The 17,416-nt window shown below is 42.4% G+C and overlaps 1 protein-coding gene across 4 annotated transcripts in view; it reads right to left on the bottom strand.

Moving 5' to 3' along the window:
* Positions 1-17,416, bottom strand: part of IQSEC1 (IQ motif and Sec7 domain ArfGEF 1) — a 741,922-nt gene that overhangs the window by 214,548 nt on the left and 509,958 nt on the right. The window contains exon 1 of one of the 4 annotated variants that reach the window (XM_031945932.1): positions 6,794-8,201. The exons of the other annotated variants lie outside the window; for them this stretch is intronic. Coding sequence (XP_031801792.1) covers positions 6,794-6,870 — 77 coding nt within the window. The 5' untranslated portion in view covers positions 6,871-8,201. Of the gene's footprint in view, positions 1-6,793; positions 8,202-17,416 lie in introns of those variants that run through there. 4 annotated transcript variants of the gene reach the window in all.

The raw sequence follows: 17,416 nt of genomic DNA on the forward strand, positions 1-17,416 counted from the left end.
TGCCGAATCTGGAGTAAAATTCAGATTCAGCTCAAACTTGAACTTTACTAATGATTGCATGTAGAAGGCACCCCCTTCTCTGAGCCTTAATTTCCTTTAAAATAGGATTACACTAGGACCTATGAGGTCCCTTGTAGTTCTCAATCTGTGATCCTATGAGCTCTCCTGGCTTTGAGTCTTATTACCCTGTGATTTCACTTAAATGGCCCCCTTGCTGCCATGGGTGCTCATTCTTAGATATCCGAGGGCTAAGGATAATAGCAGGTGTATGCTATACTCTCCGTGTGCTCGGAGGCACTAATTTTCCCTTTTTCATGGCATGATTATCCCTTTCTCCCTTTCTTTATGTTTAATCTCTTCAAAAAGATGTGAAAGAGGGGAGGAGGTGGGGGGGAAGAGGGGAGGAGGAGAAGAGAGAAAGACAGAGACAGAGACACATACTGAGAGACAGACACACACACATAAAGACAGACAGAGGCACAGCAAGAGATACACAGAGAGCAAAAGACACAAAAACATAGACATACATAAAGAGACAAAGACAAAAAGAGACAGACACAGACACACACACACAGAGCCAGAGCAAGAGACAGAAACGGAGAGACACAGAAAGACAGAGACACAGAAACAGAGACAGATACACAGACACACAGAGACACAGACAAAAACAGAGGGAAACAGAGGGAGATAGATACACAGAGATAGAGACAGAGACTGACAGAAACAGAGACAGAAAGTCAGAGACAGATAGGACAGGGCCAGCACTCAGCTCAGGGGCACTTAGGGATCCCACAGTGGAAGCAGACAGGGAAAGGCAATGCAGCTAGTTCAGAGAGGAAGCCACAGAGCAGGACTGGAGACCTCAGAGAGGAAACTACCTGGCTCTCCCTCTTTGCCAGCTACAGATTTTCTCACCTTCTGCTCTTTCTTTGACAATGTGCTAACAGTAACAACTCTGGATGGGGGAGATTCCTTACCAGCTGCCAGCAATATAGTCTTCCTAGCCTAAAGGCAACAGAAAGATACCCTGACTCCAAATCCCAGACAGTCACCACATGCTCCCAAGCTCATCATTGGGCTATCCTGATTAAACAGGGCGTTCATTTTAAAGAGGCATGAAAAAAAATGAGGAGTGATTTTGTTAGCTCCTGATCGTCATCCATCAGAGAGAGAGCACAGTCTGCCTGAGCCCTTCAAAAACCAATACTCTGGGTGGGAGGGAGGGAAAAATCAATTTTTGTTCACTGAATAAAAAATTAAAATGGAAAAAGTCCAATATTGTGGGAATTGAGTTATTTTTCATCTGTAGGGCAAGATTTCATTGAAACTGACTTGGTACAAACTTCACACCTGCCAGGACAAGACTTTGATCTTTCACCTTTGAGTTGATTCTTTAGGAATGAATGAATCAAATTGCTGGAAGGGAATATATAAACATATAAGAAATCATTTTACAGGGGATATTTTGGCAAGTAGAACATTCAAGCTCCTGAGGACAGGAACTGTCTCCACTAAACTTTCTATCCCTTGCTCTCACTAGCAGAGTGCTCTATACACAGCAGGTGCTGGCTAAATGTTTGTGGGTAGGATTGAATTATATGGGGACTCTTGAAACTGGTAATACTGGCAACGTAGGCTGCTTGGAGGGTCCAATTACTAGTGATGGAATGCACAAAGAAAGAGGGAAGGCATTAGTCACACAAGGCATGGCTAGCTTTATGATGTTACAAGGGAAGAAGCTGGTAAGAGAAAACCTCTGAGAGGAACTGGGAATACATTTGTGAGTTGATAGTTTGGAAACTTCCTCTTATATAGATTACTGCAATTTAGTAAATAAGTCAGAGTAAATCACAGAGTGATTTTTTACATGGGTTAAAGACAGAATCTCAACCCAGTTCTTCCAGAACTCAACTACCACTCTTTAACATGCTGCCTCCAGATGAGGAATTGTCTCAGTGCTGGTCAACATCTTTTCGTTTTATAATTTTAGGGACTTGTCTAGAGCCCTGAGATGTGATTTGCCCCTGGTTCTATGACCAATCCGTGAGAGGCAATATTGGAACACAGATCTTCCTGTAATGGTCATTTTTTTTTTTTTTTTTTTTTTTTTTTTTTGAGGCAACTGGAGTTCTGTACTGTCTAAGACTAGATTTGTGTGCTTCTCCTGGAGCCCTCCTGACTCCAGGGCCTGAGCTGCACCACCAAGCTGCCCCCACTAATGGTCATTTGAAAAACTATCTCTTGGAGAGAAAGAACTACGAAAGAGTAAACTTATCCAACAGTTTAGCAATTTAGAAAGCCTAATGCTTCAGCCACTTAAAATGCTCTTTTCATTCCACTGATTGGGAATTGCTGATGAGGGACAAAGAGATAGGTAGGCTACATACACAGATAAAGAGAGGGAAAGTCTCAACAGAGGGAGAGGGAGCTCCCCCTCCAGAACAGACAAAGCCAAGTGTTTGGAAAGTTTTCCAGTTTCAATTGCAGCTCTCTCTCTTCCCTCTCCCCTCCCCCCCACCCCCCAGCACCAGCCTTGGGCTCAGCTCCAAGGATCTTTTACATTAAGATCCTAATGAAGAATAATTAACAGCTTAAAGGAAGCTAGTATTTAAAAAGTGGTTAATTTTTCATTGCCTGCTTTTTATATTCTTAACTGCAAAATCATTAATTTAAACAGTTAAATTCAGCAGAGGAAGCTGGGGTAGGGGTGGGGAACTCTTTAGTTTTCAAACATTAATCTGGGGCAGGAAGATTTGGGATTTGTGCCTTGATCCCACAAGACAGTAAATTCCCCAAAGGGAGGGAGCTGGTTTCTAAAAAATATTTCCCCCACCTCCATCTCCTACCCCCGAGTTAGCATCCTGCCTCCACTTTTTTTTTTGTTTTTGTTTTTTGTTTTTTTGTTCCAGCCCCAGGATTTCATTGGTATGGGGAACTTCTTCCTCCATTAGTGGAAATGAGAAGAGAAACAATTTAGGCTTAAAAATGGTTCTTTTCACTACTACGTAATCCAGGGATGTCTACTGGCCTCATTACTACTATTCCTCACAGCAGACGCTCCAATCTCCCTCCTCATTTCCAGTTCTTGACTTCAAGTCTTAGCTAAAGTCCTTCTTTAAAAAAGTCTTTTTCTTTTCTTCCTTCCTTCCTTCCTTCCTTCCTTCCTTCCTTCCTTCCTTCCTTCCTTCCTTCCTTCCTTCCTTCCTTCCTTCCTTCCTTCCTTCCTTCCTTCCTTCCTGTGATCCTGGCCAAGTGATTTAATCTCTGCCTCAATTTTCTTAACTTTAAAATGGGGGATAATAGTACCTACTTCCCAGTGATACTGTGAAGATCAAATTAAGCTTTTTGTAAAGGTCTTAGTCTAGTACCTGACTAAGGAGGACACAAAAATGCCAGTTTCATTCCTTTCCAGATGAAAGGAAATTTCACCTGAGATCATCTTTAACTATCTGGTATACATCTTATTTGTACACAGTTGTTTGCATATTGCCTCCCCCTTTAGATTGTGAACTTCATGAAAGCAGGGACTATTTTTGTTTTTCTTTCTATCCCCAACACACAAAATCCCCCAACGCACTTATTGACTGATTCAGGGAAAGTCTTTATGCCTGAGACACCACAGGGTGTCCTGTCTCTAGTGACACAACTAGTATGTATGAAGAGGAGGATTTGAGTTCAGATTATCCTAACTCCAAGGGAGGACCACTATCCATCCCCATCTGTAACCTCTTGCCTCTTTATATTACTGTGTTCGTAAATGTTGTTGAATTAAGTTGGTTTAAAATGATCAAGGTGTGTATCCTGATGACACAAAAAGATGGTCATTCATTGAAAAGAGCACATCTGGAGTTAGAATCGAGACCTCAGTCATCCCCTCTTGCCTCTAGGATAAACTCTCCATTCCTCTGCATGGCATTTCAAGTCCTGACTTTAGCTCCAATCTGATCTTTACAGTCTGATCTCACACTGCTGCTTGTTGAGGGCCTTAAGTTCCTGACAAACTGACCTACTTGATGTCTCATCCATGGTGGGGTTGTGCTGGACAGTCAGCTCAGATGACTCTATGGAGCCCAGCGCTAAATTTCCAATGTGAGCATTTACACCTCAGAAATCTGCAAGGGCCAAGATCAAGGCTTAGCTTATTTGTTTTCCTGATTGTCAAGAGTGAAGAAAGTGATGGAGAAAATGTTCATAATGCACATTAAATTTAAAACTACATTGTGCATACTAAATTTCCCCCTTTCTGGAGAGCCGATTGTTAAATGTTTACCAGTACACTCCTGAGTGCATACAACATTCCATCTCCTCCTACCTTTGTGCCTTCAGTACAGGCTATTATACTTATGCCTGAAAAACACTACCTCTGGAATCTATTTCTTTTCAAGACTCAATTCAAATGCCACCCCCTATATAAAACCTTTTCTCATCTTTCTATTTTTCAGTCCTATCCCTCATCTTCCATTATTCTGAAGATACTTGGTGTTTTCTATTGACTTATGTATACATGTATTGTTTCACTCTAGTAAAAGGAAAGGTCTTTAAGGGCAGGGATTGTTTTCCTCCCTCTTTTCCTTTCCTTCTCTCCTTCCCTCCCTCCTTCTTTCTCTCCTTTCTTCTTCCTTTCCTTCCTTCCTCTGTCTTCATCATCCCTTCCTCCCTCCCTTCCTTCCTCCTTCCTTTCTTCTCTCCATCTCCATCATCTCTCTCTCTGTCTGCCTGCCTTCCTTCCTTTACTTCCTCTCTGTCTCCATCATCCCTCCCTCCCTCTTCTCTCTCCCTCCCTCCTTTCCTTCCTTCCTTTCTTTTCTCCCTCTCTGTCTCCATTATCTCTCCCTCCTGCCTTCCTTCCCTATCTCCTTCATCCACTCCTCCCTCCCTCCTTTTCTTTCTTTTTCTTTCTTTCTTTCTTTCTTTCTTTCTTTCTTTCTTTCTTTCTTTCTTTTCTTTCTTTCTTTCTTTCTTTCTTTCTTTCTTTCTTTCTTCCTTCCTTCCTTCCTTCCTTCCTTCCTTCCTTCCTTCCTTCCTTCCTTCCTTCCTTCCTTCCTTCCTTGCTATATTATCTGACATACCATAGTAGACTTTAATAAATGCTTTAATTTTAATAAAGACCTTTAGTGAATAATTGATTTAATACAAATGCTGAAATAAATGAATGAGCTCTGACTCTTATTAAACTCTTTGACCTTGGAGAAGTTGTTGTAACCCTTTGGGACTCAGTTTCTTCCTCTATAAAATGAAGAGGGGTCAGACTAGGTGACCTCCAATCCCCCATCCATTTCAGTTTTGATATTCTTTGCTTCTACAACTCTAGAAAGCAGGACCAAAGTAACTCATTTAATCTTCCACTGGAGGATGAGCTAGGTTGACTCTAAGTTATAGCCTAAAATAACATTATCACCTGGACCTGAAAGCCTCAGGAAAGTCCAACAGACACTCCCCCCTCCCCCCCTCCAACTCTTCCTTCCTTTGCCTAAGGAAGTATAACGAAATTCAAGAGACAGAGTGCTACCTTAACCTGGCAGGGGCCCAGCTGCAGCCAGCCAGCCAGCCAGCCCCCTTCAGCCTGTTGTCCCCAAAGCCTTTGCAAAAGACAAGTTCACCCTTTTCAGAGCAGGCCTATTGGAAAAGAAGTGAAAGCTCCCACCAATTTCCCAGAACTTCTTGCATGCTAATGGCTACTACTACACAGAATGTGAAATCAGGAAACACTAATTCCCCCAGAATGGCCTGAATAATCCCTTCCTCCTCCCCGTGTTCCATAATTACTCTGTGTTAAGTACGATCCCGACCAAGAGCCACATGAATACACTTTTGTTGTCTGGGGATGGTTACTTAGCCAAGGTGTACATATGGACTGCATACGATTTCTAAAGAATTAGGCAAGATTTATTAACAATCCCGCCCATGGTATTTCCCTTCTTTGCCACTCCTCCCCCCCCCCCCCCAAACTACCGTATGGGAATGTCTCCTGAAATTCTCCAGCTCCTACTTTTCCTCCCAGCTCCGCTCCCCGAGATGGCACCACCCCAAATGAAAGGATCGGCTTCTGGGTTAAGGGTCATGGTAAGCTGTATTGTGCTCTTCCACTATGTAGGCAAGCCCGTGAGTAGCGGAGGGCCTAGCTGGCTATTTTCCCTCCTCATCGCCCCCCTCCCTATCAATCATCCTAGGCTTCCCTGTCAGACTGGCCTGAGAAGTGTCAGCCCTCCTGAAAGGCTCAGACGGGCACTCTCTTCCGCGGGATAAAAGGAAAATGGCCAGCGACTTATCAGCATCACTCCGATTTCGATGGCATTCCAGGCACCCGCTGCTGTTGGGGAGGCCCGCGGTGCCCATGGGCAGGGGTGGGGGGGGGGGCCGAGAGGAGAAGCCAAAGCTTTGCTTAAGTTGGAATGAAAAAAGGGAAAGTTCATAAAAGAAAGTTCACTTTCTCCGTCAGCAAATTCCTCTTCACTATTCCTTAGTGAAGGGGTGGCTTAATCTGAGGTTAAACTTGCTTAAATTTTTTTTTTTTTTTGATTGCTGTATTTCAATACAACTGTGTCCCCTCTGTGAGCGAGTATTTTATGCATTTAAAGACACGATTCTGAGAAGAGATCGGCAGATTTCACCAGACTGCCCACCCAACGGGGCCAGGACCCTCCGAGGTTAAGAATCCCTAGCTTGGGGCAAGAGCTTTGACCAGCCTCCTTGGAAGCGTTCTTAGCCATTTCCCCAGCACAGAAACGAAGCCCTCCCCATCCGTTAGCATTAGCGCAGCCCTGAAACACTCATCAGACGAGATACGCCTTACCTTTTATAGAACCCGTGAAGAGGCTGGAGACACAGAAACTGCCAGTAATCCAAGCAGAAGGCCTTTAGCTTGAGCATTTTCAAGCGCTGCCGACCCTCGCTGGTTGAGAAGGTGGGTTCAAGGCGCTTTCTCCACAAGGACCACGAAGCTTGCTGCGGGGATTCGGCGGCGAGCCGGAGGGCCGAACCTGAAAGTTCTCTGGCCACCCACCCCGGCCTGGTGCCCGGCTCCCGCACTGGCCCCCGGCGCCCCTCGCGGCTCCCAGCTTGAGTGGCCAGTCCCTCAGCTCAGCGGCCGGTCCCCGCAGCCTCCCCGGCACATGGCCCCAGCCCTGGCCGCGACAGTACAGTACACTTCTGAAATACAAAGAGCCGGGCACACAAAGCCTACAAATTCATTTGCTCTGCTCTCTGCGCTCGCTCGCTCGCTCGCGGCTCCCCTCCGCCACGCTCTTCCAGCTCACATCGCCACCCGAGGTTCGCCAGGGCGATGTCACACGCTGCCTGCCTCCTTAGTTAGCGAAGGTCCCGGGAGGCTCCCGGGCCGCGTCCGGGGCCGCGCAGAGCCGCCGGGCCCCCGGCCGCCCCGGGCCTCCCCCGGCCCCCCATCCTCACTGCACCTGGCCCTGGGAAAGGAGAGCCCCCCGAGCTCCGGCCCCGCTCGTGCCCCTCCGCGATCCCGCCAGCAGCCCTCGGCTGTTTGCTCGTCCCGGCCCAAACTCCAGAGTTCCCAAGGACACCGCTCGCAACTCTTTCTTTTCAGCCAGATCTCTGGGAGTGAATCACATCTGCTCCATTCATCCTCTGTGCCTGGTACACCTATGACAGATCTGCTCTTCCCTTAGGATGCTGGGGAAAAGAGTAGGGGCTGCGGTGGGGAGTGGGGGGGGGGGGGTCAGACCACCGAGGAGGGGGGGCAAAGAAGGCAAGGACCCTCCCCACTCTTCAGATAAATTATGCTTATCTTATTCCCAGCGCACTTTGCCAGTTAGGCCTGCGTGAAGAAGAAGGGGAAAAAAAAACTAATCATCTGAGCCACATGGTGCTCCTGGGGGGTGGGGTGGGGGAGAAGCTCCCAGCTATAAAAGCCAGCCAGATAAAGCCTCTCCGAGATAGGCTGATTCTGGTTGCCCGGGCAACAGGCACACATTGATAAAATCTAAAATGGAACCTTGATGAACGTAGCTCATTGGCTGATGGGTGGGGACTCTCCTCGCTCCCAACCGGTGTGTACAGCAGGGACCCACCCGCATGGCAACCCCATCAGCTGGGAGTGGAACTGGGGGCCGGGCTAAAGAGCGGTGATGCAAACGGAGCCCCAGGCTCGGCCTCGTTGGGCAGACAGTGGGAACCTTCCTCCTCCGAGGGGCAGAAACAATGGGGACGTACTCAACTTTCTCCTCTTTGAGGTCTTTTAAAATGTAAAATCTGGAGGAAACGCAATAAAAACAAACAAGCAAAAACAAAAGTGGGCACTTTAAATTAATTACGTCTTAGTCTCGATATTTTCGTCCTTTTCGCAACACCCAGAGCTTTGTAGTGAGGAGGAAGGTAGTGGGGGGCTCTTCCCTGTCCACTCGCCCTCCAAATTCCATTGGTGCCAGTCTATCCCACCTCAGGTACATCTCTGCCTTAGATATAGCATCCCTTCAATAATTCATACACACAATTACATTTCAAATCATTTATACAGTAGCCACCGTGGAAGGTGGATATTGCCATGGGATAATGGGCACTGGGGGAATTGATAGGCGCAGGTAGGAGAGACTGAATTTATTGCTGTTGGATAGGGGAGCTCAAGAATCTGGGTACTCCTTTCTCTAGGCATATAGGTGGGAGCTGGCAAATAAATATTCTCACAAGGGGAAAATGGAGGCACACATTTTAATTTTAATCTACATTACTAACATTTCCCCCCTCACTTTCTTTAGTCTAGATAATCAACAAAGTAATAAATCAAGCATGTGAAAATTCCTTTTTAATTTCAGGGTATTCCTTCTTTTATTTCCCATTTTTCTAGGACCTAGCTTGCTCTGTATATATTTGTTTGCACGTTGCCTCCTTCACTCATTTATAAGCTCCTCTAGAACAGGGACCTTTCTTTGCTCCTTTTTTTTGTATTTATAGAATTTACTTTAGCCAAGTACAAAGTAGGTACTTATTTAATGTTTATTGAATTGAATCAAAACTCATACTGAAAATTTGAGCAAGGTTTGCTCATTCAAGTCCACCCCTGGAGCCATGGCTTCTCATTGGAGGATTAGAGCTTTAGACCTGGAAGGCACTTATAAATCATTCTGTATAATTATGTGTTGTTTTGTTTTTTAACAGATGAGTATACTGAGACCCAGAAAGGTTAAGTGATGGGCCTAAGTAAGAGACAGAGCTAGGACAATCATCCAGGTGTGTTTAATTCTGATCTAAGCTCATTGCCTTTCTGTAAATTGTTCCTAGGACATTAATTCCACATGTCAGAGGCCTTCCTCTGGTTCATTTAATATTTTTGTGGGTATGACTGCTTTGCCTGGTCTGTCCATACATCACTCCTCAATCTTACCACATGCTTGGCCCATTTACCTTCCCATTAAACATGGCCGTCCTTAATTACATCTTTAATACCTTTCACCATCAATCTTTCCATTGCCCTTTGCACTATCTGAAATTGTGATTTTCCTGAGATCATAGTGTTCCAATCTTCACACTTTCCTGGCCAAGAGGGATTTATGGGCCTCAAGAATGGAATTATGCCCAAAGTACATGTTCCTTCCTGGCCTGGGTACTCAAAGAAATATCTTTACACTTTGTGGCTCAGGTTATACACTTCTCCCCACCTTTCTTTCTCACCAACAGTGTCCTCCTCTTTCCCTATTTGCATCCTGCTCATACTTCAGGACCAGTTAAAGTCTTATCTTTGTAAAGACAAATGACTACTTCATATGAAAATCCCAGCTTCCTGACTTCTGAGACCACATTAAGAATTTATCATACTCTGCTTTGTTATTATTCTCTGTTCCATAGTTATAGAATTTCTCTTTCTTAAGCAGAAATCTCTCCAAATTACTTGAGGGTAGGGACTGGATCTTTATCCCTTTCTGCCTGAAACTAGTATAGATTTACCAAAGCTAAGTGAACAGTAAGTCATTCAGTGTCGGAACTTAGTCAAACTAAAAACCCAAGTTTATCTTGGGCCAGGAAACTTGACATCTGTCCCTCTACTTCAAGGAAAACTGCAAATGAAGACCACATATGAAGATACCTGATTTTTTTTTATTATGCATTTTTCATTTTATTTCATTTTTTTTTTTCATTTCAATTCATTTCATTTCATTGATTTTGTAATTAGAAGGAAGATGTGAATGTTTGGGGTTTAAAAACATGCAAACTTCACAACCAAGTTAAAAAAAAAAAAGTGAGCATCTAGGAGCCCATCCAAACTCTTATTCTCTCCAGAATCAAGCTGAAATGACCTCCATAACATAAGGCTGAGCTTGTCAGGGATGCAATGTTAAAAGCACTCTATTTGTCTCAGGAGGACTCAGCTTCCAATTCTGGATCTGCCCCTTGCTCCCTGGGTGACATGGTTTTCTCTCTAGACCTCAGTTTCCTTTTCTATAAAATGAGATGCTTGGAATATAAGATTGCTCCCAACCCTGAATATAATCCAGTTACCACATCCAAAGCTGGAGTCACAGAAATAGGTTATCTCTCCTCCTCCTCAAGTACATAGTTGTCAAGTACATAGTTGTCAACACCTTCCACATGTCCAATACAATTTGATTCAACAAGTATGCATTAAACCTATTTAGTGCCAGTCATGAATCCTGTGGTCACATGTATTTGAATTTATACTGTTCAAAGTTATAGTAATAAAAAATACAGCCCAATGCAAATGTACAGTATAAATTCAAATAACACCACTATTCTATAGGATTCATTATTATAAAACTATGGGGGAGCTATCCCTATGTGCTATGAAGAAAAATAGAGATTCTATGAGGTGGGAGTCAGAAGAGAGTTTTTCAGGCATGGGAAAGAGTCTGTGCAAAGACATGGAGGTGGGGGATATAATATCTTAAGGTTGTGTGCTGCATGTTATTGCTTAATGTTGTAGTGTAATGTTGTAAGTGGGTAAGTGCCAAGTAGGTTATTTTTGGCGGAAACATAAAGTGTGTAAAAGGGAATAATGTGAAGTAAATATGTAATGATAGGTGAGAACCAGCTGGCAAAAGGCTTTAAATGCCAAATGGGGGAATTTGTATATTGCCCTAGAGGCAAGAAGGAGTCATTTACAGTTCCAGAGCAAAAGAATGATCTAACTTAGGCTAACCAACCAGCCCAATCCACTTCAGAGCACAATTAATACCACAAAGGCAGTGTGATATAGTGGGGAAAGTGCTGAACTGGCAACCTTGAGACCTTATGGGTAATTGTGCCACAAATTAGACGTGCAACCTTGAAGAAATCACTTCCCTATTGAAGGGCTCCATTTCTGCCTCGGAAAATGGGAGGAGTCAAAGTAATTTCCATTCAACAAATAGTTATTAAATTTGTGCTATGTCCTAAATGCTGGAGAAACAAAGAAAAAAAAAAGGAAACAGGTCCTGCCCACAAGGAATTTACAATCCACTAATTTATAAGGAATTAACAATCTAGTAGGTACAAGAGGCCATTTTCTGCCTCTTTTCTTACCCTGACAATCACTGATTGTGTCAGCGTCTCAGTCAAACTGAGACCTGGGAGGTCAGGGCCTCCCACTGCATCCAGGGCCATCTCCAGTCCTCCTGATCTATACCTGGCCACTGGACCCAAATGACTCTGGAGGGGAAAGTGAGGCAAGTGATTTTGCACAGCCCTCCCTCATTTAAAGCCAATTCACCAGTCAGTCAGGGTATATGGTCCTCTTTGAATATGAAAGACAAACAACAACCTCTTCAGACTCCTTTAACAAGACATTTTCTCTACAAGTGGCAATGACCAGTTCTATTTTCTCTAGGCAGTAACTTTTGAAATAATATTTGAGGAAGCTAATCATGTTTTAATTATACTTATGAATTCTAGGTATTTTGGTGAAAAAAAGCACCAGTTGGATGTTATAGAAATACAAATTTTAGAGTTTAAGAGAGAGATCACCTACTTTATATTAATTTGAATACATTTTGGATATTGTTAATAACAAATAACAGAATTTGTTATTCTGTTTATTATACAGAATAAAGCTGTATTCTTTGCAGGCTGTAAGTTCCTTGAGGGCAGGACCTGTTTCTTTTTCTTTTCTTTTTTTTTTTTTTTTTTTCTTTTTGTATCTCTAGCATTTACCAGGGGTCTTCAAACTACAGCCCGTGGGCCAGATGCAGCAGCTGAGGAACATATTATATTACAAATATATGCAAATACATGTAACCACAGGATCCCCCTCACCCAGGGCTATGAAGTTTCTTTATTTAAAGGCCCTCAAAACAAAGTTTTTGTTTTTACTATAGTCCGGCCCTCCAACAGTCTGAAGGATAGTGAATTGGTCCCCTATTTAAAAAGTTTGAGGACCCCTGATTTAGACCATAGCAGATGGTTAACAAATTTGAATTGAAATTTTTCTGATAGCTTCCATTTGTAGATGTAGGAATGGAAACCTTGAGTGGGGAATTGATTTCTTCAAGGTCACCCAGCTAATTTGTGGCATAGTTACCCTCCTGATTGTCAGTCCTGTGCTTTTCCCATTATAACACTCTGTCTCTGTAATGCTGATTATGTGCTGCAGAAGGAAAAGTTGATTTTTACATGAAAACAAAACTGGGTAAGATGCTCTTTTCCTCTTCCCCCTGTTCTTGGGCACACATGTGCATGAGCACACACACAGCATTTAGTTTCCCTCTCATGCCCACCCTTAGGGAAAAATCAAACAGTTTCTTGAAAACGGGCATTTGACCACCAGGGTCTTGGTTCTCAAATTCCCAGGCTGGGAACAAGAGTCCAAGTGGGCTGCCGTCCCAGATTGCTACTGGGCTTTGAGAGTTTTGTCCCTGAAGTCTAGGACTTTGAGACAATGAGCTAGTCTGCAAGTTTTTCCAGTGATATCATGAAAAGCTGGCGAGGCGTAGAGATGCAGCATGCAGAAAAAGCTGCCTCCATCCAAGCCTGCCCTCTGCGACAGAGCAGGGGGAGACCCCTACCACAGCCAAATTCTCAGTAGACCTCTCACTTTTGTCACTTATTAGCTGTGTGACTCTGTATAAGACATGTTCTCCTTTTTGGGATCTGAGTTTTCTCCTTTATAAATCAGACAGTTGGATTAAGTGATCTCTAATGTCCCTTTTTAATGTCTCTAGAAACCCAGGATTCTTTTCCCACAGGTTAAATATTGCAGGTCCTGAGGACAAATACGCAAAGATGCTCGCATGTATTGATGAAGTTTTGTTCTCACTGCAAAGCCCCTAAACCAGCCAGGGGTCCTGCTTTGCTGAAACCTGAAGTCGGAGCAGCTAAGTGGGGCCATAGTGCCCAGAGTCCCCAATCTGGAGTTCTAAAAAGTCACTTTCCTTAATTCCAATCTGACCTCAGACATTGATTCTGGGCAAGTAACTTCACCTTGTCTGCCTCGATTTTCTCATCTGTAAAATGAGCTGGAGAAGGAAATGGCAAATCACTCCAATATTTTAAACACGAAAACCCCAAGTGAAAATGACTGAATAACAGAAGTGGATCCATGTGGTGAGTAGACGCTCCAGCTGGGCCCTCACTAGGGTACAAACTAGAGGTGTTCATTCATGCATTCAACAGCTATGTATCAAGGGGAAGGCAGTGATGGAGATACAAAGATGTGCAAGTATGGCTCTTGTTCTCAAGGAGCTCATGGATCAAAGTGTGCCTCTTGTTATGAGGAAGAATAGGAAAGACTAAGCCAATGATCAGTACTGGAGACAAAATTCAGATGGTTCCTCTCTTTCAGAATACAATTACAGTCTTACAGTCGAAATACTAATAATAACAAAAATGATAAATTCACATTTATATGATATTTTAAGTTATAGAACTCATTTTCATGATGACAATCTTAGGCTGTCCTTAGGGGGGGAAAAAAACTATTCCAGTTCCTGTGAAGAAATTGAATAAGCATTTAAATGCTAAAAGAAGTCTTGGATGTCATCTAGTCCAAAGCTTATTAAACTGTGTGTTGTGATCCCATGTGGTAACTGAATGTTGGAGTTAAGAAATTATGATTTTTATCAGTAAATGTCTGATTTGCATGCCAATTTTATATACTTATCCAGAGAGATTATGTAAACATTTCTTGGGTGAAAAGGAGTCACAAATGGAAAAAAAGTTTAAGAAGCCCTACTTCTAGTCCAATTCTCCCATTTTACAGAGAAGGAAGGTGAAGTGCCTGACATACAGTAGGTGCCTAATGAATGTGTGCTGATTGACTGACCAAGGTCATCAGCTTGGTTCCCTCAGATGCTGTGAGTCTAAATCTTTCCCCTGCTCTCTTCTTCATCCCCTATTGCTATTTCAGGAGAAAATGAACCCTGGCCTATGCTTTATTGACTCAAGTCCATTTCCATTTTCCTGAAATCCAAACTTTCCCCCCCGCCCCAGTATCCTTGAAATATCCCACACTATAATTTGGATTTCCACATACAACATAGACATTTCTGAGAGATGCTTGATACAAATCACTCTTTGGGACACTGAAAAAAATAAAAGACTGAGGCAGAACCTCTTATGCAAGGTGTTAATAAAAGTCTAACACTTTTAGAGAGACTTGGTTCTGGCCCAAGAAGACAATTCAGAAGATTACCCATTCATGGAATGTTGGTAGGTTTTTTTTTTTTTTTTTTTTTTTTTTTAAAGAGATCAGCTATATCATTCTGCTCATTTTCCAGTTGAAGAAACTGACGGTTTACCCCTCAAGAAAGCTTTACTGGCTCCCTAGGAATAAATCCTATAATGGCATTCATGTTGCTTTCTATAATTATAATTGTATATTTTTTATATATATATTACCATCATTATAATTATTATACCTTATAAGATTACAGTAATAGTAATAAAGGAGATATATAATATATAATATGTAGAAGATTATAATACCTTCATACTTTTCAGGGTGCTTTGAGTCAAGAAGACCTTTATTCAAGTCACTCTATAAGTTGCAGAGAAGTTGTTGACTTGCACTGGTCCCCTCAACTGAAAATTCCCTATACTAAAGAAATCACAAGTTCATTTCCTATCATTTATATCTGGTAATCTTATTGTATTCTCTCTACAACCTGGTGAGATAAGTAACACAGGGCATCACTCCATTTAACAGATGATAAAACTGAGGTTACAGAAAAGCTAGGAGAATTTCAGAAGGTCACAAGATAGGTTCAATCTCAACCAGAGATAAAATCACAACCTCTCTAAGTCCTAGATCTGGAAATTGCAAAGAGGCAAATTTAGGTTTGATGTCTGGGAAGAAAAACCCTGTTAATTAAAGTAGAATGGGCTGCCTGGGGATATCACATGAGTTGCCCCTTATTGGAGGTCTCTGGGCAAAGGCTGAATGGCCTCTTGTTGGGCTTGTTGAAGCAGGGATTCCTTTTTGGGTACGAGTTGGACTAGACAGCCATTGCAGTCCTTGCCAATCCTACAGTTCTGAGATTCTGCAGTCTTATCAAGGCCATACTATTCTCAGAGCTAGAAAAAAATTCTTTATTATCAGTGATACTAACGTGTGAAAATCAATACTGTATTCTTTGTTTTCTTCTCTTCCCTCTCCTACTATTTATGGCCCTTTCCCTATGCCCTTCCCCCAATCTCCCCAAAGCCTTAAAAGCAGGGTTTGAATGTAAAGTGAACCTTTTCTAACAAGCAAATGGGACCAGTTCATCTCTCCACCCTTTCTCCCACCCCAGTGGCTCAGGTTTAAAGTAGTGTTTTTTGTGAGTAATGAGTTCCATTAACAGCTCCCTTCCTGGTATTCCAGCTCTTTCCCCAGCCCATAGATGTTAAATCAGCTCTGGAGAATACACAATGGAGAGATAAAGTCTACCTTTAATAAAGGGCTTTGATAGATTCAAAAGCGAAACTCCCCAAACAGTTCCCACTCTCCTTTCCACCCAATCCAGCTGCTACGGATGCATTACCACATGCCTTTTCACTCATATCAGTAAAACTACACCTACTTTTATGGGGATGGGGAACCTGAGGGGGGAGTGGTGGGAAGAAACTCTCTCTTGTTTGTATCTTCCAACAAGCATTTATCAATAACTCGCCACATGTAATGCATTCTGCAGTGAATCTGTTATCTGCGATGGCTGGGAAATTTGTGGGGCATTATACTTTGTAAAGATGATATGGTAGAAAGAATATCTAATAAGACTAGAAAATGTCTGTCACATCAGTTATTTTTCCCCTCAAAAGAAAATGAGACTTAATTGTTCTAGGGCATGAAGACTCAAACCCTAATTATCTTCCCATTTGTTTAAAGCATAAAAGCATATAAGTAATGGGGGCTTCCTTATGCCTGATGGACTTCTCATTGATGTGTGAGGCAACATGCTCTTGTGATGAGATTCTCACATCATGGCAAATAAAGAAGTGAATCAACTGAATCAATGTCATACCCTTTGATCCAGCAGTGTTACTACTGGGCTTATATCCCAAAGAGATTATAAAGAAGGGAAAGGGACCTGTATGTGCACGAATGTTTGTGGCAGCCCTTTTTGTAATGGCTAAAAACTGGAAACTGAATGGATGTCCATCAGTTGGAGAATGGCTGAATAAATTATGGTATATGAATATTATGGAATATTACTGTTCTGTAAGAAATGACCAACAGGATAATTTCAGAAAGGCCTAGAGAAACTTACATGAACTGATGCTGAGTGAAATGAGCAGGACCAGGAGATCATTATATACTTCAACAACAATACTATATGATGACCGGTTCTGATGGACCAGGCCATCCTCAGCAACGAGATCAACCAAATCATTTCCAATGGAGCAGTAATGAACTGAACCAACTACGCCCAGAGAAATAATTTTGGGAGATGACTAAAAACCATTACATTGAATTCCCAATCCCTATATTTATGCCCACCTGCATTTTTGATTTCCTTCACAAGCTAATTGTACAATATTTCAGAGTCTGATTCTTTTTATACAGCAAAATAACGTTTTGGTCATGTATACTTATTGTGTATCTAATTTATATTTTTAATATATTTAACATCTACTGGTCATCCTGCCATCTAGGGGAGGGGGTGGGGGTAAGAGGTGAAAAATTGGAACAAGAGGTTTGGCAATTGTTAATGCTGTAAAGTTATCCATGCATATAACCTGTAAATAAAAGGCTATTAAATTAAAAAAAAAAAAGGAGCATACATCTACAGCTAGAAGGAACCTTATAGGTTATCTTATAGGTCATCTACTCATCATTTTATAGGGAAGGATAATAAAGTCTGGGAAAGTAAATAACAAGATCTAAGTAAGCATCGGACATGGGATCTGAAACTAGAAACTAGAATTCCAAACAACCTCACAGGGTTGTTGTGAAGATCAAATAAGATATTTGCACAGTGCTTCATCCAGTACCTGGCACATCATAGGCACTTAAAAAGTACTGGTTCTTTCACCCTTCCCTTGA

Source organism: Sarcophilus harrisii, chromosome 1 (assembly GCF_902635505.1).
Source record: "Sarcophilus harrisii chromosome 1, mSarHar1.11, whole genome shotgun sequence".
Lineage (NCBI taxonomy): Eukaryota > Metazoa > Chordata > Mammalia > Dasyuromorphia > Dasyuridae > Sarcophilus > Sarcophilus harrisii.